The sequence below is a fragment of the Chenopodium quinoa genome, unplaced genomic scaffold (assembly GCF_001683475.1).
Source record: "Chenopodium quinoa cultivar QQ74 unplaced genomic scaffold, ASM168347v1, whole genome shotgun sequence".
Lineage (NCBI taxonomy): Eukaryota > Viridiplantae > Streptophyta > Magnoliopsida > Caryophyllales > Amaranthaceae > Chenopodium > Chenopodium quinoa.
In genome coordinates this window covers 48,941-75,186 of record NW_018744504.1, presented here as the reverse complement: position 1 = coordinate 75,186, position 26,246 = coordinate 48,941, and the positions used below count along the sequence as shown (strand labels likewise).

At 37.3% G+C, this 26,246-nt stretch overlaps 2 protein-coding genes across 2 annotated transcripts; one reads left to right on the top strand and one right to left on the bottom strand.

The window, feature by feature from the left end:
* The first annotated feature begins 1,379 nt into the window (after positions 1 to 1,379).
* Positions 1,380 to 15,014, top strand: LOC110698277 (FIP1[V]-like protein). The gene is made up of 9 exons (XM_021875668.1): positions 1,380 to 2,412; positions 3,871 to 4,100; positions 7,871 to 7,997; positions 8,253 to 8,321; positions 8,399 to 8,536; positions 8,616 to 8,717; positions 8,796 to 9,121; positions 10,505 to 12,164; positions 13,623 to 15,014. The coding sequence occupies exons 1-9, from the start codon at positions 1,612 to 1,614 to the stop codon at positions 14,181 to 14,183; spliced, it is 4,014 nt and encodes a 1,337-aa protein (XP_021731360.1). The 5' UTR covers positions 1,380 to 1,611; the 3' UTR covers positions 14,184 to 15,014.
* Positions 15,015 to 18,943: 3,929 nt separating this feature from the next.
* LOC110698276 (ATPase 8, plasma membrane-type-like) lies at positions 18,944 to 24,888 on the bottom strand. Its single transcript, XM_021875667.1, has 12 exons — positions 24,004 to 24,888; positions 23,597 to 23,716; positions 23,243 to 23,479; positions 22,845 to 23,159; positions 22,309 to 22,755; positions 22,051 to 22,173; positions 21,828 to 21,932; positions 21,308 to 21,617; positions 20,696 to 21,210; positions 20,180 to 20,536; positions 19,739 to 19,920; positions 18,944 to 19,314 (listed from the first exon to the last, which is right to left on the bottom strand). The coding sequence occupies exons 1-12, from the start codon at positions 24,058 to 24,060 to the stop codon at positions 19,218 to 19,220; spliced, it is 2,865 nt and encodes a 954-aa protein (XP_021731359.1). The 5' UTR covers positions 24,061 to 24,888; the 3' UTR covers positions 18,944 to 19,217.
* Positions 24,889 to 26,246: the final 1,358 nt, after the last annotated feature.

The window sequence follows — 26,246 nt, the reverse complement described above, 5'->3', positions numbered from 1 at the left end:
CAAGAATCAAAACAAAATTTCTCAAGTATGGGGCACAGGGAAGCATAATTTACAACTCATTGGAACGTATTTTTGATTTTTTTTTATTTTTCAATTTTTTTGTATTTTTCATATATAAGAAAGCAATAAAAACTACACTAGGAAAGCAGTAAAACTATACTAGAAAGCAAATAAAAAGAGAAAAGGAAGAGAATTACCAAGCGAAAGAACACCCCCCCAAGCCAAATCAAGCAATGCCCTCATTGACTTGGGAGTGTAGCCTACTCCTCATCATCATCCATCCTCGAATAGCCCCCTCCGTGGCTAGAACCGGCTCCTCCATGGCTAGAGCCACCACCTCCATAACCCGAACCACCTGCAAAGTAGTTATGGTCCACATTCCCCCCAAGCCCACCAAAAGGTACATCGGTCCCATAACCATGGACCGATGAGTAGTCGACTTAACCATTTATAAATTAACCTGCCTATTGAAACTAGACCTAAGTTTAGTGTATAAAGTAAGCTAAACAATAACAAAAACATGTTTCTTTCGATTTTCACTTTAATACATTGAGTATTGAACGATGTCAGGGTGGGGAAAGGGAGTGAGTGGGATCGCTGGCGTAGGAGGGGGGTAGGCGCCAGTGGGTAAGGTGCTAGGGTGCAGTAGGGTGGCTCGTAGGGGTGGGGGTGTTTTTCAATGCCATGAGTGATTTATAATCCATAACATAAGATTAATAAAAAAATTTGCAATTTACCAAAGTGAAAAATAAAAAGCTGATGGTTACCAAAGAAAATTTCGCTTTCTTAATTTGCATAAAGTCGAGTTGTAGATAAGTCTAGCCCTCTCGAGTTTTATTTAATGGCTTCACTTCTATGGGATAGTTCCAAGAGGTGAGAGAACTGTGAATGAAAGATTCAAGAAAATTGGGAATTTAGAATAACAAAAGCTGCATGTTTAGATTTACTGAACTGAGCTGAGCTGAATTGAATTAAACTGAACTGAATTGATTGGAGCTGAACTGAAATGAAATGAAGTGTTTATGAGAGAAGGGAATTAAGAACTGAATTGAACTGAACTGATTGTAACTGAACTGAATTAAACTGATTAGAGTTGAACTGAACTGATAGGAACTGAACTGAATTAAACTGATTGGAGTTGAACTGAACTGAAATTAAGCCGAAAAGAACAACCCCTAAGTCTTTATTATTTTGTCGCATTAAATAAATGATTTTTTTAACATGATATCAAGATCTGAAACGGGACAAAGTTAGGGTAACATAATCAAACATTTTGTACCTAAACTTGTTTGGGAGTCTTGAATCTCTTGATGTACTTGTATTTACTTTTAAACCAAAAGAAGGTCGAGCCGAGCTTGAAATTGTTGATTGATCGCAAAATGAGGTAAAATTAGGGCCCAATATAAAATTAGGTTGAAGAGCGAGGAGGTGGAGAAAATCACGAATTCCTGCGAGTAAAACTTGTAGTGAGGCTTCTCTTCCTTCCCTTCCCTTCCCTCTTCTCTCGAATTCCTTGTTCTTGAAATTATATCAAACCTAAACCAATCTTATGCAATTATTTTTATTATCAATTTTCTGTTTTTCATTACTCTAGTAATTTCAACCACTGCAATGGAAGATGACGACGAGTTCGGAGATCTCTACACAGACGTCCTCAGTTCATTCCCTTCATCGTCATCTTCCCTCCCGCCGCCGGCGCCGACTCCGATTCCGACTCCGACTCCGGCGTTACAACCTCCACCTCCCTCCCGTCCGATTGATCTCAATCTTGAATCAGAAGACGCAGATGATATTCCCAATTCAAATTACTCTCATATGAAGCAGCAGCTTGATGTTCACGACAATGATAATGAAGATTCCCAGCGTGTTGATAAGTCCGAAGAGAATACGGGTCAAGAAGATTCCAACAGTTCTGCCGCCGCCGCCGCCGCTGCCGACGGAGCTAGGGTTTTACTGACTGCCGATGTCAACGACCAACAGCTAGTAGATGATGTAGAGGTAGAAGATGTAGATGCGTTTCAGAATCAATTGGACAAACACCATAACTTTGGTATCGAAGATTTTGGGTGTGGTGCTGGTGGTGGTGATGAGTGGGACAGTGACAGCGATAGTGAGGATGATTTGCAAATTGTGCTGAATGATGCTCGGCACGCTCCGCCGGCGCCCATGATAGTTGGGAGCGATGATGAGGATGAAGATGGTGACCCACTTGTGATTCTGGCTGATGATGACGATGCTGCTGGAGTTGTTCAGGCTGTGGAGGACCAAGATTGGGGAGACGAGGCCGGACAATCTTCTCAAGGCAAAGAGACTAGTGATGCTTCCAAACTTAATGCTAATGCAGGACTTTCAACTGCTCCCAAAGTTGGTTATAGCAATTATGGTTATCACCCTTTTCATTCTCAGTTTAAGGTCAGTTTATATGGGGTTTCTGTTACATCCATCACACATTTTTATTGTAATTCTATTCATTGTATAGTCTAATTATGCCTTTATAAGATTCAAAGATTCAGATTGAGATTAGATTAGATTACACAAGATGAATACTTCTTGTATGTGTTTATATACGTCAGTGATATAAAATTACCAACAATTTCCTCAATTTCTTGTATGTGTTTATATATGTCAGTGATATCGCTACCCCCAAATTATTATGTTTTCGCGCTTTACTTTTATGTAAAAAGAGATCGGGTGTAGGTTTGAATTAAGTGCCTGTTCTACCGCGTACTCTACCCTGAATCTTACAGTAGTAAGAGTTCTTTTGTTCTATTCTGTAATGAGGTCTAATTCTATTCAGGACATAACTGTGACTGATATTTCAGAAGATCCAGAACTACTATAATCCTTTATATGGTTTGGTTTGGTTTGCTGTATACTTTCCAATTCACGACTCAGAGTTCGGATTGGCCACGAACTGCATTCTGACTCCACTACTTGCTGGATAAGCTCTTGCTCAGATATACTTTGTGAACTTTATGGAGTATACCCCCTTGTCCTTTCTGTAGTCAGTCAGAAGATTTGTGCAATATATACAAATATACTTGACTATAATATAACCACCTCATTTAAAGGATGCCAGTATTTATTGTACAGGGAAGAGATTCTGGTTGGTACTGTTCCGGATAAGTCATTGTCTATTTAAGAAACACTTGGAGCATGTTGAATGCAATCTTTCCATTCTGCTATTTTGAATTCCCTTTTGACAATGGATCCTCCAGTGTTGTAGTCAAGTGCAAAAGACTACTGTGAGATTTATATGCTTTGAGGATGGAATTGTTATTCAGAAGACATGTTACCATGATATGATCGGGGAATAATGCTGAAACTCTGGGATTCTCCTGTTCATAACATGTTGGTGGTCCTAATTGTGTAAAAAAAAAAAAAAACCTGAAAGCAAGCCAAGAACTGACCTTTAAAAGAAATTTGATTCAAGTCATAGTTGAGTAAAGACAGTATTTGTTCCCTTGGCTCTGTGCTGACGTCATATTCATATTAAACTTTTACTTTTTTGACTTGATAGGGTTGTGAATTATTTCATGCGATAAGTGTTTGTCGTATTTGTCAGAATACTTAGTGGGTTATGTCTCCTTGTTTTACCGGATTTTAGAGCGTACCTATGTTATGAGGTTTTCAGTCAGACCCGTATGATTGCTTGCTTGTCGTCCTGCATATTCTATTTTCTTTTTTGATCAATTCATCTATAATATGCCCTTATATTCTCAATTTGGTTAAAATTATGCTTTATCTCTCCTTGTTTCTAATGAGAGGGGCAAAAGGGTAAAAAATGCAACTATACGATGAGTCTATGCAATTTTTATTTGTGTTTGTCTTCAATTTTATACTGAATAAGTCATCTGGCTGATTTTGCAGTATATAAGACCTGGTGCAGCACCTCTGCCTGGAGGACCTTCCATTGGTTCAGGTGGAGCCCCTGGCCAAGTTCGCCCCCCAGTCAGTGTAAGCACTATGGCTGGTCGTGGAAGGGGTGATTGGAGGCCACCTGGAATGAAAGGTCCTCCAGTGCAGAAGGGTTTTCATACGGGCTTTTGGGGTAGCAATGTGCCTGGACGTGGTTTGGAATTCACTCTTCCGTCTCACAAGTGAGTTTGCAACTGTGTTGGCTCTTTTCTGTTTTGCTAGATGATATTTTGCTGGGTTACTTTGTTTGAGATAAGTTTGGACAAAATTATTCAAGTTTAGGTAAGTTATAGGATATTCGTTCCCCTTAATATTGCTACAATTATCATTTTAGGAAGTTTCACAAATATTGCAACCATTACCATATATGCACATTCTTTCTCTCTATCTCTCTCCTCATGACATGGATCTCTATCTTTATTACTCTCTATCTCTCTCCTCATCTTAAATTCCGTATCGTCCTCCCTTGTTCCAATAAGGAAGTATATTTTCAGACGAAATTAGAGAAACCTAACAGAGCCTTCTGGTCCCCCTTTGGAGCCAAGATTTGCGTTGTTGCAACTTGCAAGGAGTACGTTATGTAGATTATCTTTTTGCATTTTAAAGACTTTTTTTAGGATACTGTTACTATGTAGATTATCTTTTTGCATTTTAAAGACTTTTTTTAGGATACTGTTACGCAATTTGAGAAAATATCAAGGTGAGTGATTGTGAGATAAGTAGGATAAAGTAAGAGAGAATGTAAAAAAGTGGTTTGTGTAAGAAAAAAGTGTATAAAGAAAGAGAGTGTGTGTGAAAATATTTGATTATTGTGAGGTTGAAAGGGTGACACCCTGCTTTATGTCGAGTGTCCACTGAACCTCCGACAGGACACCCAAATTTAGAGTGACCTTATATGAAATTTTATAAAATCTGGGGTGTCGAAGGATCCGTTACCGTGTCGGACACGGTATCCAAATTTGAGTTTGTGCAATATAGGGTGAGATTGTAAAAGGAGGGGTAAGCCAAAATAGGATAAAGCAAATTGGGTAGAACAAAAGTGAACGGACTAAAATGGTTAGTGATTAAAACAGAAAAGAAGAGGGGGGAGGGGAGTACTTGTTTTTATGTTTTTTTTTTTTGGTCAAGATTTTCTTTTTCATCCGTCCAATTTTAATGACACACTTCCTTATATGGCACGGATTGATGAACCCATTATTTTTTTTTTGTTACTTCTCCATTCCCACTCCACCTTATCTTATTTTACTTTTCCCTTTAGCATTTCCCATCTCATCTACTTTTCTATTAAAATATACCAATAGCAATTTACCAAATAAATTTATGTGCAATGCTTGGTGTGACAATTGATTTGGGGTAGAGGGATTAGTATCAGTTCCAGCTCTAGTCTCATCAATCAACACAATATCATCCACAAACAGCAAACACCATATTGTATCTTCTTAAGACCTTGTTACTATATGTCTTACTCTAAATAAGTTAGACTCTGTACATCTTTCTCCCCCTGTTATACCCCGTCTTTTGTCTAATTAGTTGGCTAACTTCTATGGAAGATTGTCCTTGCGTATGCCCACAATAATTATACTTGTATTCTATGTTTTGTCACCCTCTTCTATAATCTAATTATATAACTCATAAGCTTTATCCCTCTATAGTTTGAAGTTTGAACAGTCTTGTGGGACGCCTTCATTTTTTAAAATATAGCACCAAAGTGATTTTCCTCCAATCGCTAGGGCATCTTGTTTGTCCTCCAATTTTATGTAAAATATTTGTCAACCCATCAATACCAACCTTTCCAAGTCATCTCAATATTTCAATAGGAATACCATCTGAGGCAACTGCTTTCCTTACTTTCATTCTCTTCAATGCCATCTCCACCTTTATTTTTGTGAATCATTTTGCATAGTATTCCTGGTCCTCTGTAGAAAGTTCTTGTAACCCTCACCTGACTTCCACTAAACTACCTGAAGAATTTCCTCTATCTATCCTTAATCTCATCGACTCATCATCCTGGCTGAGAATTTTTACAGGAGACATCTCCGGTAACACCCACTTGGTTCCCAATTAATTTTAACTGTCATAATCCAGATATCTTTCTCTCATGTAAGCAACAGAAAAAGAACAAGTAAAATAAATTAAATTAACATGGGATATCTGATGGCCAAGTTGATCATTATCTCGCTTCTGATCCTATTAGTGGGCAGTGTTTGAAAAAGCGTGCCTAGGCGCTGAGGTGCAAGGCAATCAGGGTGAGCGCTTATTTTGGTCTGGACGTGGCGTTTTGGGTTAGGCGCACAAAAAGCAAGGCGCACGAGGCGCATTTCAGCCAAAATTTGTTAACTGCCCATATAGTACGCCTCACTTCAAAGAGGCGCACCTAGGCGCAGCAGAACCCCTCTCGCTTTAGTGGGCCTTGAGCTTTTTTATACATTGTTAGTGGGGCCAACGTCTTATCCTCAACATTAAGCATCTTCCTCTCTTTTTGATTTCTCTAGAGTCTCACTTGAAGCTGATAATGCTTCCTCTATTTTGTATTCAATTCTGCCTTTTGCTTTCTTTTATATTTTGTATTTGATATTGTCATACATTGGCAAAGTGTGCTTCATATTGATGAACCCTTGTATTATCTACCATGCAAAGTAGATGTTTCGTTTTCTGTATATGATTTGGTTCAACCTTATGACCCTTGTACCAGGTCGAGGTGTTATCTGCTTTTGTCATCAATACTTCCTTTTGACTCCTCTCCCAGAGCCCCAGTTAGTTAAAACTGAGGGTGGCAATTCTAACTTCTCGTCAAGATGTCAATATGTCATGGCACTGCCTATTTTTCTAGGCAGTGACGTGCTATGGTAGTTGTGGATAAAACTTTATGACAATCCCCTGTGGAAAGTAGTGAATCATCCATCAAGAAGGCTGATGGAAGTATGGAACTCCAGTATGCTCTGCCTTTTCTTTGTTCACACTATTTTGGAATGCAGGGGGAAAATAATTTAACTTTATTTTTTCCCTTTCCCAGGCACTGCTAAATGTTCATGCTCCATTAAAAACAAGAAATGTTTCTTGCTTTGAGCTGGGTTGACAGTCACTGACCCCATTAACCTTTTTTTATTTTATTTTTTATTCTTCCTCCCTCTGCCCGTGAATTTCTTCACACTTTCTTCAAATTTTTTTCTCATTCCGTCCACTTTTTTTTTTTTTTTTTAATAAAATATTGCTCTTAGGGCCTATTCTCATACGTTTATTTTCAGTTCAGTTCAGCTCCTAATTTCCTTCTCTTATAAAATATTCAATTCAGCTCAGTTTAGTTCAGTCTATGAGAACAGGCCCTTAATCTTTGTGTCAACCCAAGTGATAAGAAAATTAGGGGCAGATAGAGTATGAGCTTATGGTATGGATGTGCTGTCATTGCTTTGGTTCTACTCTTTTGTGTATTGGACTGGATGAAAATTTTAGTCTGCAACTTTTATTTGAGAAAAATTTATAAGATATGTACTGCTGCATATGAAGGGATCTCTTTGTCTAGTTTTTGATGAGAAAGTTTTTCACTTCTCAGTGGCTAACCTGTATTTCCTGTGGTACTTTTTCTCCCTATTGAAAAATATTGTTTATCAATAATATTTGGGGAGCAAGGTGATGATTATATTGCTCTCTAATTGGAAAGTAAGTGTGAACTATCCTTAGGTATACCCGATATTACAAAGGCAGTACAGTAGAAAACTCCATTATACTTTGTTTGATTATTTGACTTGTAGCAGAAGAAGTTTCAGGAATTTTATAGTTCTACTGTGATGGCGGGGAATTTCTGGTGAATGAAATGTGTAATGTATTGTAGCTTATAGAGATATGCACCCTCAGTTCATAAAATCTTAGCTAATAGCCTAATACTATTAATCAACAAAAACTATTTTGACTTTGGATCTAATTCTTGTTGTGCCATTTGCTGATGTTTCTACAGGACTATCTTTGATGTTGACATTGATAGCTTTGAGGAAAAACCTTGGAAATATACTGGTGTAGATGTATCTGATTTTTTCAATTTTGGCTTGAATGAGGAGAGCTGGAAAGAATATTGCAAGCAGTTGGTGTGTGGATCTTGTTCTTTACTCCTACTCTTTCCTTTATTTATTTATTTATTTATTTATTTATTTTTCTTATTACATTATTTGGCCTTTTTGGATGATTAGTCAAGATTCTTGGATGTAATGGAAATTTAACCCATAAGTTCAGCTGTATTTAAGAAGCATGAAATGAATGTAGCTCTTGATCCAATGTTATTGAGACTAAGATTTTAGTGGTCAAAAGAGGGTTTGTTATTAAATTGGTTTTTGTTTCTCAAGGAACAACTGCGCTTGGAGTCTACTATGCAAAGCAAAATTCGTGTATACGAGAGTGGTCGTACGGAACAGGTAAATTACTTTTGATCCTAAAATATACTTGCAATGAAACACGTAGAAAGCTTATGTTTTTTGTTTGTTGAAATCAGGAGTATGATCCTGATATGCCCCCAGAACTTGTAGCAGCAGCTGGTATTCATGACTCGGCTGAAAATGTGGATACTGTGAAAGTTGATGGTGGACAAGGTGACCTGGCTAAAGGATCTGCTCGTGTGCGGCCTCCATTGGTAAGTTCTGCTAGTTTTCTGTTACATTTACCATGCATTGCATAGATGAGCTCAGTGGTTATTTTATTTCTTCTCTCAGCCAACTGGCAGAGCCATACAAGTGGAAACTGGCAATGGCGAGCGCCTGCCCTCTGTTGATACCCGGCCACCACGTGTTCGTGATTCAGATTCAGTCATTGAGGTAAATAGTACTAACTTACTAAGCACTGGATTTCTCACTGTGTGGTCAGTATTGATGAAATGGTGCTTGGGCAAATAGATTGTTTTGCAGGATTCAATTGAAGATGAATCTGCTGGTAATGATGATGGAGAGAATCCAGATAGTGATTCAGCTAGAGAGGATGACCAGGTAGTTGTAGTTGATGAGGATGGTCCTGAGTGTGGGGATGGATATTTTGAGAGTTATCCACGGGGAAGTGATGATATTAAGGAAGATGATTCTCGAAAAAAGAATCCTATCATAAATTCTCACGCTGGTATAGAGGAAGTGGCCAGGTTGTCACCTCAAAGAGCTTCAAGTGATCACCAGCCTGGCTCAAGAGATCATGCTTCTTCTGAAAATATTGGCTCGCCATATGAAGAGAGGTATCAATTGGATGCTGTTACATTCTTAGTTATGCATTTTCTCTTCATTTTCATCTGTCATCCTGGTTGTTATTGTACTCCCTCTGCTTTTGTAAGTGCATCACTTTGACCAGCACACATGCCAGTGCACAACTTTGACCATCATTATCTTTAATAGTCCATTAGTAAAATATAAAAAGTTGATATCATGAAACAATGTGTTGTGACTAATCAAATAACATTTCCCTGTTCCTATCTTTTCAAAAGTATGAGAAAACACTTATGAATAGTGTGATAACTATGATATCTTTAAAATTTTTGTTTACCTATATGCTCTTATTGATATGATGTTAATTGCCTCTAAGCCTTTTCTTGTATGATTTAAAAATTTAACACTTAATAATAGTGTTTGGACAATTTTACTCTATAAAATGTTTATTTACTTAATTGCCCTCAATATCCTCATTAATGTTATTTTTTTTTACTTCTAAGAATAGTGTGTGGAGTGTGGACATTTATACCTAAAAATATTTGTTTACATATTTTTACTCATTATGTTGTCAATTGAAAGAGCGCCCCAAACAAGACTAGATATGGCGCTCTCATCGCACGCGTTAGCCACCCTAGCTATATAATAAAAAAATACATATATATATTTTATTAATAATATTTAGTCAAAGTTAGTGTATAAATAGTGCAAAAGTCAAAGTGGTGTTACTTAAAAAATAAGAGTTAGTACAATAAATGTTCAAACATCCATGTCAAAGCTACTCCCACATCCTAATTTATGTGGCTAATATAACTAAAACCATACTGGGCCATATGTTGCCATACTGTTTCCTCCAAGACTGTCAGGGTGCTTACTATCTTGGTATAAATTGGGTACGGGAGGCTCCAGTGTAATATTATCTTCTTACTGAGGAGGGATGTAATGATGTTTCACTGCTGTTGTTTAACTTGGTATTATATGACTCAGATCTAATTGCTGTCTAAATTAAACCTGATGGTGTTCTATTGTGGCTGAGGCCTTTTTTGTTATATAAACAGGTTTTTGAATCACTCTCATTTTCGATACTTGTCTTAATGTATGTCATAACTTGTGCTGATTCTATGCCTCTTGAAGCCCATGAGTGTTGCAATATATAGGCTGACAAGTTTCAATCCTGTGCAGTTTTTTGATGGTTTGGGTAGATAGATGTCTTATTAAGTATCCTTGATCAACTTCTTTTGGCTATATCCTATCCCCATGGGAGAGTCAAATTCCACTGCCTCCTTGGAAGTGATATTCTGAAATTATGAATCACTATACGGTTACATAGAAATAACTATGTTTTTATGTTAATATGAACCGTACAAATCCTTTGTTTGTGTATTGTTTATGGTTACTGGTATACTTCTCATCAGGTGGACCAAGGAAAGGGCACGTGAGAGATCTCCTCATATGTCTTCAGGAGAGAGTGCATTGGAAAGAAGATCTCTTGATTATCAAAGGGAAGATTCTATCGAGAGCATGGAAGGTAAGCACAGTCCCAAATCGTTCTCTGCCACTCCCTTGGAAGATGTTCGAGAAGGAAGTTCGGAAAGGAAAGCTGCTGCAGTGGAAGATAATAAAGCTGATGTGGATTCTGGAAAAAGAAAAGATGACTCTAGTGTGATTTCTTCTAGTAATACCTCAAAGGAAAAACAGAATCTAAGTCAGTCAAAGCAACTAAAACTAAGTTCTCAAGTTGAGCCACAAGAAAATAATGAACTTGATGAAGTGGGCGACTTTAAGGCTTCCAGAAGTAGTGACAACAGTAAGGCAACTGGAAGCAGCAGAGATCATCAAAAGTGGCGTGAGGGTGTTGATGAAGAAGTTGTGCAAAATGGGCGCTCCTCCTACCCAGGTGATGTCAAGCGGAATCATGGTGAAGGTGGACATGATTCGCGGAGAAAAGATCGTGAGGGGAGAGTGGAGATGGAAAGAAATTACATTTTAGCAAAAGGAAGGGAGGAATATTATTCTCATCGAGAGTGGGATCCTCTTGCGGTCAACCATTTCCATGCAAGATCAGAAAGTAGTGACCGGAGGAAAGAGAGGGATCTCTCCGAAGCTGGCTGGCAACGACGAGATGAAGATCCACATGGACGGAGGATTAGAGCTGAAGATGCTAGGAAGCAGGAGCGTGCTGATGAAATGGTATCTAGGCGTAGGAGTAAGGCCAGGGAAGTTGATAGAAGCGACAAAGATGAATATCTTCATTCAAGAAAAGTTATAGATAATGGTATTTGGAGAGGTTATCATGACAAAGATGTAGGATTTCGTTACAGGGAGAAGGATGATGTTTCAAAAAGTCGACACGAGATCTTGGATGATCATCACATTAAGAGACGGAAAGATGATGAGCATGCAAGAAGGGATCATGTTGAAAAAGATGACCACTTGCTTTCTCACAGAGACAGCAGCAGCACTCGTCGAAAGCGAGAAAGAGACGGGATCCTAAGTTTACGGAAGCGAGAAGATCAACCAAGGATTAGAGACAACATGGATGATCATCATTTGGTTAGGCTTAAGGATGATGTTTGGGTACAGAAGGAGAGGGAGAGGGCTGAGCAGCAAAGAGATAGAGACGAATGGTATCGGGCTAAACAGTCTTATGAGGAAACTTTGTCCAGAAGGGAGAGAGAAGATGGAAGAGCTCCTATCAGAAGCAGTAGGAATGTAGAAGAAAAGATATGGGTTGGCCATTCTCGTGTAGAGGAGTACAAGGGTCACGATAAAGATACAGGAAGGCATGGTGAACAGCTTAAGAGGAGGGAGAGAGTTGAAGAAGAGCCTAGTTTGCAACACAGAGGAGGTGAGGATGCTTATGCACGTGGAAATCAATTTGTTAGTGAGGGGAAAAGATCAAGGCAAGAGAGGTCCAGTGCTCGAAATAATCGTGCCATTGATTCTTCAGAAAGCCTGAGGTTGCATGAGAAAAAGCACAAAGAAAATGTCAAAAGGACTAGAGAATCTGAAGGCCACAATACTTCAGGGTCATCCAAGAGATATCAGGGAGAAAAAGGCTTAGCAAATGAGATGGTACGTTCTATATAATTCCCTAATTTTGGTTTCTCATTTACGCTGATCCACCTTATTTAAATTGACAGAATCTAAATTTAGGCTCCTTATAGGGAATAGATTCTTGTTGTAATTGTGGAAAAGGGTTTGCTGTTATGTGATGCAACTCTGCAAGATGCAAATTAAAATTGGTCGTTGACCTTATCAGGCAAATTTATTGGGTCAGTGCTTGTTGGGTAGGTAGAGAGTAGCATGTTGTTACTAGTCCCTGGATGAAGTAACTTTATTTTTTTTTTGTCTTGCTAAATTCATTTTCATCTATTTGAACTTATAATTCAGGGGGTATATGGTTGCGCTTCAGGTATGGGTTGGAACTATCTAATTCATACCACATGTTTTATAACTTTTATTTATGCCATGCAATTGCATAACTGATACTTGTAGTGCCTATGATATGGGTTTTTCAAACCTTGAGGAAGAAGGGTACTCGTCCAAATCTCAACCTATGTAATCAACATAAAAATCATTCAACACTTTGAACTGTCACCTCCCATACAACCAACTTGATGATTGTTATTGACCACCACAATCCTTTGGTTTTTAGCAAGATCAACTATCAAAGTTATATGCTTCACCTAATTTTGGATATTGAGAACAAAGAGAGGATGTTGTAGAGGTGGGGGAGAGGGATGTGGTTAAAAGGGGTGGGGGAAAAGGTGGTGGGGGAAAGGGATGTGGTTAAGGAGATGGGGAAGAAGGTGCCCGGGGGGAGGGAGGGGGGGGGGGGGAGGAGGGAGAGGGATGTGGTTAAAGGTTTGGGGGAAATGGATGTGGTTAAGGAGGTTGGGGAGAGGGATGTGGTAAAGGAGGTTAAGATGTTAAAAATGAGGGAGGGGTGAAAGAGGAGAAGGAGAACTGGGATGCGGTTGAGATAGGGGAGGTGGCAGAAGAGGGTTGGAAGATGGAAGTAGGTTAAGACGATGGTTGATTTTGGTTTTACTCTTGGCTTAATACCTGATACTAGGAAGCAAATCAAATAGTCTTTTATTTATGTTTTTTTAACAAGGTTGGTTTTGTTTATCTTTCTAACTGCCTCTGAGTGGTAGAATTGTCTGATGATTTGAGTAGTTAATACAAGAGGTAAAAATAAATGTCACGCGTGACCATCGAATATTCCATAACTTATAGCTTGGGATTTACAGCAGCTTTTGGTGTAATGTTCCCTAAATACCTGCTTTATGAAAGCTTTGTTTCAGCAATCGCATCTGGCTTTCTATTTTGCGTCAAAACCTTATAATTGCTCATGTGATGAAAAGTATTGCATCATATCTGTATGGTTTTTTCTATTTTTTTTTAAAACCTGCTTGAGAAGAGTTGTTTACTATGTGGATTATTTTTATTCCCATATATATATGCATAACTTCCTTTCATGTCTATGTGAAGTCTACCTTTTTTCAATATATGATTTGCGTTTGGTAGGCTGATATCAAGGGCAGGAGTGAACAATCTATGGTTGAGCATGATACCTCATTGCACAATCTTACTGGAGAGGTGGGAGGAGATGTTTCCTCCGATGATGAGCTGCATGATTCAAAGAGAGGGCGGTCCAAGCTAGAACGCTGGACAAGTCATAAGGATAGGGATTATGATCTCTACTCAAAGTCATCATCTTTGAAGAATAAGGAAATTAGCAAGAATAAAAATACTAGCTCTGGATCATCTTTTGGTGTTCATGATGAGATTGCCAAGAAGGTTGAGGCTTGTGATAGTATTCAGCCTTTGGCTGGAGGAAAAGAGGTTGGAGGTTCAGAGGGGAAGGATGGAGATGAAAGAGCATTGGATGGTCGCCACCTGGATACAGTTGAGAAATTGAAGAGGCGGAGTGAACGTTTCAAGCTTCCATTGACAAGTGAGAAGGATCCATTGGCAATCAAGAAGATGGAGAGTGAACCTTTGCCCTCCCCTCAAAATGATACTCCCGCAAATGCTGAAGTCAAACATGAGCGGCCACCCAGGAAAAGAAGATGGATTGGCAGCTAAAGGCACGAGTATATAGCATTCATTTGCTGTTCACTTGGCCCTATTTCTGGCTTGCCTTCTGGTAGGCCAGAGAGCTTATCCAGAAATGTGAAGATCCCATATGTAACGGCTTCTAACTTACCAAGATGTAGCATTTACAAGTTGGGACAATGTACAATCCAAGTTAATTGGGATTTATTTTGTGCCAATGGTACCACTGTATGCTTTTCTAATTGTAATGTGTAAATCCTGAATGTAAAACTGAAATCTGAATCTGTCATTGATGATGTTGGTGGCACAGCTTGTGTTTGGTGCTTCCAATTAATGATACCATTTGTGGACTGTTGATCCAATGAAAGATCAATTGCTGGAAAGGACCGCCAGTTGATCGAAAGGACTACATGCAGGGCTTCGACATGAATGGATTGGAAGCCAGTAGCTGTGACGGCTTTGCCAGACTGTTACAGAACGGGTCTTAAAAGCTGAAAGTTCTGCTTGTTTTTGAAGCAGAATACTTCTCACTTGATGATTGTGAGATTTCTTTTCTGTACTTCAATGTATTTCTGATTTAGTTCACGCCCAAAGTAAACATTTAGAGTCTTATATGTTTGCTTGTTAGATTACCATAGTACACATTCGGAAGTTTCTTACACAGTGAAGAATACGAGTTTACTGCAAATGATACAGGAAAATGTTTTTGTAAGGTAGTGTATCCCTCTTATAGACTTGTAGTCATGTAGGTATTTTAAGTGATTTTCTTATAACATATGCCCAAAATCTTAGACGCTGTAATAACATATACATATATTGATATATAAGAAGGCTAGTATATATCTCTTCTGTTCTTTTTTACTTGATCCACTTTGACGTTTATGCTATTTACCATTCCTCATTGGACCATATTTTGTGAGTAATATGGAAGGAAAAAACATATTCATATAGGATCTTTTTAAATTTGTCTCAATAAGTACTATCATAATATTTAGTTGTGGAGAATTATAGCTACTGATTGTTAAAATTTTGCTTTGATAAGCATGATAAAAGAAACAAATTAATTTAAAAAAAAAAAACGGAGGAAGTACAAAACTTGGCCACCATATTAATAAACAAATAAATATACTAAAACCTCAACTTTGGTCACCACTCACCACATTAGTCCATCATTTAACCATTGAAAATGCAGGTAAAACTCAGAACAATAAGGATTATTTAAACTCGGTAAAAATCAAGTGAGGATTACAGGATCATCATTATTTCACATGCAACAATCATATGTACGTGATACGGTGATAGGGAAATGCACATATGTAATAATCAAATACTCCTTTCTTTTCTAATTGTTAGGGCCTGTTCTCATATATTGAACTCAGCTGAACTGAATTGAGTTGAGCTGAACTGAAGTGAACTGAACTGAAAATAAACATATGAGAATTGAGAACAGGCCCTTAGTCTCATATTTTAATTTGATCGTTTCAAAAAAAAAAAAAAAAAAACTACCCATATTAAGGGCCTGCTCTCATACATTTTTTTTTCAGTTCAGTTTAGTTCAGTTTAGCTTCTAATTTCCTTATCTTATAAAATATTCATTTCAGTTCAGTTCAGTTCAATTCAGCTCAATTCATTTTAGCTGAGTTCAGTCAATGAGAACATGCCCTAAATACTTTCTCCGTTTCTTTATAGTTCAACACTTCCTAAAATGAAAATGTCACAATAGTTGCAACTAGACTTGGTTATTGGGCGGGTCGGGTTAGAGTCAGTGCGGTTCAGTTGCGGGTCGAGTCAAAGTGGGTCACATTTTATAAAGGTCAACATCGGATCGCGGGTCAATAGAGGGTCGATAATGGGCAAGCCTACAAAATATCAATTAAAATAAATATTGGACAAAGCCATTAATAAGTATACATGGATACAAATTTATCTATATTTAATTATTTTTACATTATCTATTTTCTTTATCAATTAAATTGAAAAAATGTTTTAGCCCTATGTTGACCCTACCCAACAAGAGCCCTATCCATTAAAGGCCATGTCCATTAAGAGCCCTTTAAGCTTGGCCTTAACCCTATTATCATTGAGCTACCCTACCCAATAACCAGCTCTAGTTGCAACACAACATAAAAAAAAAAAAAATTTACGGTGAAAATTGTATTATTACCTTGGAAAATTCTACATTATAACCTTGAAGATTTTGAAATTCTACACTGTGTCCATGATTTTTGAAAAGTCTACACTATAACCCCAAGGTCTACATAGTTATTCTTCCCCATAACTGCAGTGATAAATTTAGGTGACACCGAACATAGAAATAACATAGAAATTCAGACATTATTCATGTTCCTATATTATATGTCAGAATTTACTCAAACTCCTGAAGAATTGGTGCTAAATTGTAAGGAATTCAGACCAATATTTATAGATCTGCTATTTCTCAACCAGTGCATTTTTCTGCAATGATAAGTTTATGCAACAACGCTTATATAATGACTAATAACATAGAATTTATGCATCCGAATGCATAAAATCAACTATTCAATTTGAAGCCATGCCAAAGGTCAATGCAAAGTACTAGATAAACACTAGACTACTAGATGTTTACAATCTAATCACTACTTTCTCTGCTCTTCTGATTTTATTAAACCCTAAAACCCTAAACTTTAAACTAAAAAAAACCAAAAAAAAAAAAAACATAAATTCGAAGATAAACCATACTTGTTATCAATTCTAAACATTAAACCCTAAAACCCTAAACTTTAAACTAAAAAAAACCAAAAAAAAAAACATAAATTTGAAAGAAATTCGAAAATAAACCAAAAAAGAAAAACATAAATTCGAAAACATTGAAGTAAAAAAAAGAAATTCAACATGCAAACATCAAATAATCATTATAAGCAATTGAAACATGAATAAACATATAAATTCTAACACTTAATTCATTATTTCGAATACAAAATACCCAAACATAATTAGATAATTTAGATTTACATTAAAAAAAAAAAATAACTTACCGGAGAAATGGAAAATCGCGCAGTAGCTGTCTCATGCGGTGGTCGGTGGGAGCCTGGGCTTCGCCTGAGAGAGTGAGGAAGGCAGGAGGTGTCGGCGGTGGGCGTTGCCTCGTTGGGCTGAGACTGGAGACAGTGAGCGTGAGGGAGAGGGGGAGACAGCCTGTTTGTTAGGGTTAGAATGAAATGAAAGAGAACTGAAGCGTCACTCAAGCAGCAGCGTTATTTTGATTTTTTAATTTTTTTTTTTTTTTTTTTTTTTTTTTTTTTTAAAAAAATACAATTTTTCCGGGTTTCAGGTCCGAACCTGAAAACCCCGGGTTTAGACCGGGTCCGGACCGGAACCGGGAACCTTGATTTTTAAGGACCGGGACCGGACCTGAATCAACAGGTCCGGGTCAGGTCCGGTCCGGATCAGGTCGGTTCAGGTCCGGTTTCAGGTCCGGTCCAGTTTTTGTACACCCCTATCCGTTAGTATGTTCTGTTATCTTCAAAAAAAAATAATAATAAAAAAATCAAAACCACCAACCCCAGCCACCCACAGCCAGCCGCTGCAACCGACGACCAGACTTACCCTCAACCTCAACCAGCGATCGCCGCCCAGACCCCTTCCCCTCCCCCGGTGTCGGCGATGCCCAGACCACCCTCCTCTTTCCCCGTAAAATCTCGCATACCCTTCCCCCTCCCCTCGAAAAAACCTTAAATAGCCTCCCCAATCGCCGAAAACTCGGAAAGCATTGAGCTGCACCTCTCCTCACCCTCACCGCCACCTCCGCCGCCGTAGCCTTCTGCTCTTATTCCTTTTCTCTCTCTCTTAGCCATAGCCTTCTACTGCCATAGGTTAACAGAAGGCTAGGGATATGGTTTGGAATTTGGGGGTTGGGATTTGGGAGAATTCGCTGGATTTCGTGGTGTTCGAAAGGGTAAGAGGAGGTGGTCGAGGCAGCACCAACATCGGGGGAGGGGAAGGAGTCTGGGCGGTGGCCGACGCTCCGGGGGAAAAGGGGATGGGCTGGTGGTGGCAGCGGGCTGGGTGGTTTTGGTTTTTTTTTTTATTATTATTTATTTATTTTATTATATTGTTTTTTTTGTAAGCCAATCATACGTTGCTTCGTTAAAGATAACGGAACATACTAACAGAGATTTAGTGTCAAGGGTACACCAAAGTCACTAAGTGGACCTTGGGGTTATAATGTAGACTTTTTAAAAACCATGGACACAACGTAGAATTTCGAAGTCTTTAAGGTTATAATATAGAATTTCAATTCCCTATTACCTTTATTTAAAACATATGACCCACTTGATTATACTCTTAACAACATATTAACCTCATTTTAAGTGTATTATATCATTCGAAATCCACTTTTCTTAAATACCGTGATAAAGTGTGTGTTGCAACTATAAAGAAACAGAGAAAACATTTTTCATTTTTAACTTAACTTTTTTTTTTCTTCCAATTTAACCCATATTAAATATTTTCAAAGCTAGTAATTTTGCGAATTAAAGGCAAATTAGTTGATTAAATTTCAAAAGAATTTTGATTGGTTAAATTAATTGATAATAGATTGATGATGCCATGACTCTAAGTAAGGAAATCTCTCACTTGAATGCATTCAATTTTGGCTGATACTTTCCCAAAAAATAAATAAATAAATAAATAAGGCAAAACTAATCATGAGCTGTTTTTGTACTTTGATTTTAGATTTTAAATATTCTTCTTTTCTTGTTGTACGGGAGTGATTCCATATACTATCATATGAAAACGGAAGGAGTATCAACTACTGAGTTAGAGTACTTTAATTTGGATTTGAATCATTTTTATTTAATGCATGTAGTAAATGTGCAGAAAAATTGTTTCATTCCATATAATAAGACATTCAATTTTTTACCCTTTTTGTGTAGTAATTTTGGTCTAATACAAGTATACAACCTTATGCCATGAAATTTTAAACTAATAGTTAATTCCTAAAACATAGTAACTATATCTTAATTGCTTTTGTATCTTCCACTTCCATTCATATTCCTCTGTATGCTTGGAATTATTCCTTCATTTTTATACAGTGTAGCTTTGTTGAATGGTATCAATGTCCAATCCCTTGGTCTTAACCACAGACTCAACGCGTCCCTTTAAAGTGTGCAATTCCTGCAGCCTGCACTCAAATAACTTCATTCATTGATATTTGTTTGAACCATTTGCAATTTTACGTGATTAAAAATTATATTTGGGGATCATGCTCACATCCTTAGCAAAGAAATTGAATTTATACATTTTTAGCATACAAAAAACAAAATTTAGTCATGAATAAAATTGTTTTGCATTATGCTTTGCAAAAGATATCTCCTAAAGACAAAATCCCAATGAAATTATAAGCGTATAAAATACTTGAAAAAGAAGACTAAATTATGAGGGAGCCCAGTTAATCTCTGGGATAAACTCATCATCACCGTGGGACCCACTTTTATTGAAAAAGTTGTTGATTTATTTATAAAACTGTGATGTGATAAACAAAATTTGTGTATCTCAAAGATTAACTTGTATTTACCCCTAAATTATAACCTAAAGATTAGATATACCTTGCCATTTCAGCTCGCTTTTTGGCTTGCTCAGCTATCTCAGACAGTTCTCGATAGTTATTGGTGTCATTCAACAAGCCATCATTTGCAGGTGATTGGAGACCATGAAGGGTACGTTGAGCTACGACCCACTGCACCTCTCGTTCCCCCTTGCCATAATCTCTTTTCGTGGTGAAAGCTGTCTACAAAATATGGAATTAAATATGTGTGAAATACTTAAATAGGGGAAATTCCCTATTTCTCACCGAAATTTATTTCTCATGGGGACATTTTCGTGAATAATAACAATTTTTTCATTATTGTGGGCTCCACATTTAAATAAAGTTGTTGGTTTATTTACGAAAATGTCATATGAGAAATAAAATTTGTTTCTTAGCATGAGAAATTAGGGCATCTTCAATAATATGAGCATTAAATTGGTGTAGTATGGTTCAATGCTACCTTATTTTGGATCATGTTGTCCCATGCTTGACCTGTTAAGGAGTAACGAGCGACAAATTTAAGGATGTCAAGGGGTATGTATGTGACAATGCTGTAGAGCCAAATGACCCCAGCCCATCCCCATCCAATACCAGTCACCCTAGCAAAGTCCCACTCAGCGTATACTGCAATGAGTGTAGCTACTAGTTGAGCAGCAAGGAAGGCAAACATTAGAAGAATACCCGGTCGTTCTACAAAAGACCAACTCCTTGATCGGGTAACAAATATGAGCGCTTGACTGATGATACTCACTTGAAGGTATAGAGCTGCTGTTAGTTCATCATCATTGGCCTTGATTGGTCTTACACCGAACCAATCCTACACAACAAACATATTACAAGTTAGATAAGAACCAACTCAATCAAAAACTTAAGCTGATGGTTGAGGCCCAGGATTATGTTTTATAAGGCCTAGGATTATGTTTTATACTCTATCAGTTATATTAGTTGATTATTAGTAGCATGGTGATTGACTCACAGTGAATAGTTGAGTATCATGTGCCATAAAGAAAAATACAACAGTAGTGAGAGCCATGTAACTGCCAAGAATGATTCCAGTGACAAAGATCTCATTTAGTTTCCAGGAATTCGGCACTGGTGAGGGCTTCACCCTATCCTTAGATATTGTCATTATGGTACCGTCGTTGAGGATGGCAATGATCAAGACCATGAAAGGAGGAAAGTCGTATTTCCATATAAGGACAACTAGCAGAAATCCAAACACTATACGAATAGTAATTGAAACGGCGTATATGGTATAATTCTTCATCCTTTGAAAGATGGCCCTACTAGTCAATACTGCACTAATTATCACACTTAGGCCTGGCTCGGTTAACACTATGTCTGATGCACTTCTAGCTGCATCTGTTGCATCATCCACCGCGATACCAATGTCTGCCTTCTTTAGTGCAGGGGCATCATTCACACCATCTCCAGTCATACCGCAAATGTGATTTCTTTCTTGCAGCTTTTTTACAATTTCATACTTGTGTTCTGCATATAATGTATTGGGGGTTATGAAAAACAAGATAAGCCATTATATTGGTTTTGAATTTTAATTTGAGAAATGCAACAAAGGTACGTGTTATACCGGGGAACACTCCAGCAAAACCATCAGCCTTTTCGATGAGCTCTTCTACAGGAATCGAAGCAATAGACTCGTCCATGTTTTGTCCTACAAGGGTAGAAGAAGGATACATGTTGGTGCCCATGCCAAGCCTACGACCAGTCTCCTTTCCTATAGCAAGCTGGTCACCAGTGATCATCTTAACATTGACACCGAGATCAAGTGCCCGACGAATAGTCTCTGCACTGTCATGTCTTGGGGGATCAAAAAGTGGCAAGAGGCCTACAAACTCCCATGGGCTGCCACTACTCTCCTTAGTTTTCTCTGGCACGGTCTAAGCCAAGATAGAGGAAATTTAAGTTTGTTTTAATAAAACACTTATTAAATATTTGCAACGATTTGACATAAAGTAGAGAGGATAAATGTCTAACCGTTGCAAATAATATGAAACAGAGGTTGTAAAAGGAAATAATACTCTGTTTCTTTTTTCCCTTTGAAAAAGAATAAAAAAAAAAAAAAAAAAAAAAAAAAAAACATGCATTACCTGCCTAGCAATAGCTAAAGATCTTAGTCCACGATCAGCATAACTATCAATCACAGCATGAGCCTTTTTTAAAGCCTCACCCTTGAGGTCACAAAGCTCAATGATCTGTACAAGGTACAAAAAGAGGGGAAAAAAGAATAAAAGATAAATTTTTTTATAAAAACTAAATTACCTTAGAGTATAAAAAATATCCATTTCTTTTCTCTTGGTACGTAGATATTACCTGTTCGGGAGCACCTTTGCTAACCCTATGCCAAATTCCGTTTGGGTCGATGTAAGTAATGGCAGTACGCTTTTCTACAGGATTGAAAGGTAGGAAATGTATCTCTTCTATTCCTTCTCTTGCCTACAAGACTCAAGAAATTTTGAACAAGTTAAATCTACAACTTAATATAACAGTAGTTGATCTGATCAAACAAAACATATATGTAGTATATATTGAGAAATTTGTATATTTATTGTTAGTGTAATATATATGTACCTCTTTAGGATCACTTAACATCCCAACTATGCAAGCATCAATGGCATCTTGATTTTCAACTCTAGAGGCACGCGCACCTAACAAGACCACATTGTCCCTGTCTACACCCTTGGAGAAGACCTCAATAAGGGCCTTGTCAACAGTTAATTTATTAAGAGTAAGGGTACCGGTTTTGTCGCTACAGAGGACATCCATACCAGCCATTTCTTCAATGGCTGTCATCCTCTTGGTGATAGCTCCCTGTTGGGATAATCGATGAGAGCCAATAGCCATTGTCACAGACAACACCGTGGGCATCGCAATTGGAATCCCTCCGATTAGAAGAACCAAGAGGTTGTCAATCCCTTCCCTGTACCTTCTATGTTGGATGGGAAACATCACTATAATCTCAATCAACATACCAACAGCAATGGAGACGATGCAAAAGTTACCAATGGAAGTCAACACCTGTATATCATATCACATTGATTCAACAAATTTATTAAATACGAAGAGAGTTTAATTATCTTTAAGAATAGAAAATTGATAATCATTACCTTTTGAAAATGGCCAACATGGTTGGTGCTATCCACCAAGTGAGCAGCTTTGCCAAAGAAAGTGTGGACACCGGTAGCAATGACAATAGCCTCAATTTCACCTTGTTTGCAGGTTGAACCGGAGAAGACTCCGCTACCAGGGCTCTTAGTGACAGGCAATGATTCACCGGTAAGGGCAGCTTGATCTACCTTCAAGGGATCCCCTTCTAAGAGTCGAGCATCTGCCGGAATAATATCTCCCAACTTAATACTAATAATATCTCCAGGAACTAGAATCGATGCATCTTCCTCGCCCCATTTGCCATCTCTTAATACCTGGGCACACACATACACATACACATACACATTAAATTAAAACAAATACTCCTACTATATAAGTTAAATTAAATTAATGGTACCTTTGTTTTGGGAGCAAGATTGGCCATTAGAGAGGCAGCAGCATTCCCTGCATTGTTTTCTTCGATGAAACTAATGGTTGAGTTGATTACAAGTAGGACAACAATTCCAACAAAGTCTTGCCAATCTGGAGGTCTGCCTCCTCCATTTGCTAAAACAATAGCCATGATAGCAGCCAACTCCATCACCCATGATAAAGGATTCCACATGAACCCCAGAAATTTCAGTATTTTGGATTCCTGCACAATTGTTTTATTCTTATTCATGCATTCCATACATGTTACAAGTATATATAATATAAAGCTTGACAATAATAAATTAAAACAAATCATATACGTAGTATGTATGTTTCTTGCCTTCTTTTCCTCAAGTTTGTTTGGGCCAAATATTTTGAGCCTATCATTCTTTTCTGTGGAGCTTAAGCCTTCTTTGGTACATTTCAATAGTTGAAATACTTCTTCCACTGGGATTTGCTCCTATATTATATTAAAACCCATGCATTCACCGTTAGACACTTTTTTATTTTTTATTTTATACTAGATTGTATTCGTGCTAACTCACGGTATGTAAGATGTGAAAGTTAATAGAACAAAAAATGAAAAAGTGGAAGTCATTTAATTGGGGGTGTTATAGCAAAAAAGGAAAAAAAAAAAAACTCAAATGCGAGATTTAAGAATTAGCATTTTGAAGAGTTGCGGTTAAATCACTCTGCAATTATATACGAGATATATATATTCCGCAATTTAAAATTGTTGGTACTTACAAGATCGACATTCTCGTTCTTTATTTGCTCTAGAGAGAGTTCTCCACTAGAGCCCATTTGGAAGGATGGGAAGAGAGAGACTTCCCTCTCTTCAATCAAATATTATGCACCTAATGACGAATAACATACACAAACTTAATATCTATCTTTATTTTTTCCAATTTATAATTTTATTTTATCCCCCAATAAGAAGGCCTGTTGTCTTATGATTGGAAAGGAGAGAGCAAAAGTTGGAATAACTTAGAAACAAGACAAACAAAATAGAATAGTACTCTTAGATGTTAGGTCGATTCCTTATTCTTTGGAGGACAACAAATATGTCTTATTATAATTATATGTATTTGATGGTTTTAGCTTTTTTTTCGGGATGCCTAATTTTGAACATTAGATGGTTGGTATCAAACATTTACTTATTTAGAGAATCGATTTTTCCCTCACAAATATTTGACACCCTTTCTACGCCTTCCACGAAATAAAAGACACCAAATTATCATTTGTGATAATTAAATCACTGTATCTATAATACAATAAGGTTTCGTTATATTTTATTTTCTATCTACATTATTAATAATTTAATCTAACATTATTCATTTATGAATTATATGGAATTTTCAATCCTCCTATTATAATAATTCAATCTAACATTATCCATTTATGAATTATATGGAATTTTCGATCCTCCTTGGTTTACATACGTTAGAAAGTTACTCTAACCACACTTTAATTAGCCAGTTTTGTATTTGGTAAACCACACCGATTGTTAAAAAAAAAAAAGTAATCCCCCCTATAACACTAACCAAAAAACTTCTTTGACACTGACCAAATAACCCCTATATAATTGACGAAGTAACCTCATGTAACACTGACTGAGTAACCTCTATAACACTAATAGAGTAATCCCATTATAGCAGGCCACACAATGTGACGAGCAACATATAAGAATTTGTGCACTTTGATTATTAGGATAGTAATATTATTTTCTTTTCGGATTAAATTTAGAAAATGACAATGGTGCCCGAATGGATGATCACAATATATTATAAAACACTATGCACAACTAAAATTCGGTCAAATTAAATTGCGACCATTTTTGTACGGCCGTCATTAAAACGGTTGCAAAATATAAAATATGCGGCCGATTTTTACGCAGTCACAGTATTGCAACCGTTTTCAAAGCGCTTGTAGATTTGGTTCATGGTACTAAAATCTAAGCAAGGGTCTAATTAAGCTGGCCAATCTCAAACTTGGGATAGTAAACTTCAATTAATTTGGTTTGTGGTACTAATATCTAAGCAAGAGTCTAATTTGGGTGTTTTTAAACTTTACAGCTCAAATATCTCAAAATTAATTATGTTGACCTAAACTTAATTGAAGGCTAATATCTACGATTTTTGAGTAATTTTAGAGGTTTCAGGGCCCGGTGTCGAAAAGCCTTAAGATTTCAAGGGATACATCACAGGGTCATATAATACCGTTTGGAACCATATAAGATCATTATATGTTGTCATAAATGTTTGTGGTAGGCTTGAGTTAATGAAATCAGTGCAAGTTGCTAGTAAATTGGCTGTTTACAGGAAAATTCGATGGTTCCACCAACCTAATTGGATTCCCGGAGGGTATTAGGGACCATGGTAAACATTTTTATTTTCAGGCGAAAAAAAGTCAAAAAAATTCCAAAATTGAAGTCTAATATCCACGCTTTTTGAGAAATTTTGGAGGTTTCGCCTCCCGTGTTGAAAAGTCTTGAAATTATTGGGGATACATGTAGGGGGCATATAATGTCGTTGGGAATCATATATGATCATTATTTGTTGTCATAAATGTTCGTGGTAGACTTAAGTTAATGAAATCGGTGCAAATTGTAAGCCGGTAAATTGGTTGTTTAAAGGCAAATTGGATGGTTCCACCCAATCGATGGGACTCCCGGAGGGTATTAGGGACCATGGTAAAAATTTCGGAAATTTTTATTTTCGGGCGAAAAAAAAGTCAAAAAATTACAAAATTAAAGTCTAATATCCACGCTTTTTGATAAATTTAGAGGTTTCAAGGCCCGGTGATGAAAAGTCTTGAAATTTTGGGAAATACATCGCGGGGTCATATAATATCGTTTGAAACCATATATAACCATTATTTGTTGTCATAAATGTTCGTGCACTACGTGAAAAAAGGAATTTGGCACCGGTTCAAACTCGGCCTAAGGCACCGGTGCCTATGTGAGGGGTGCCAAAAAGGGTTATTAAAAG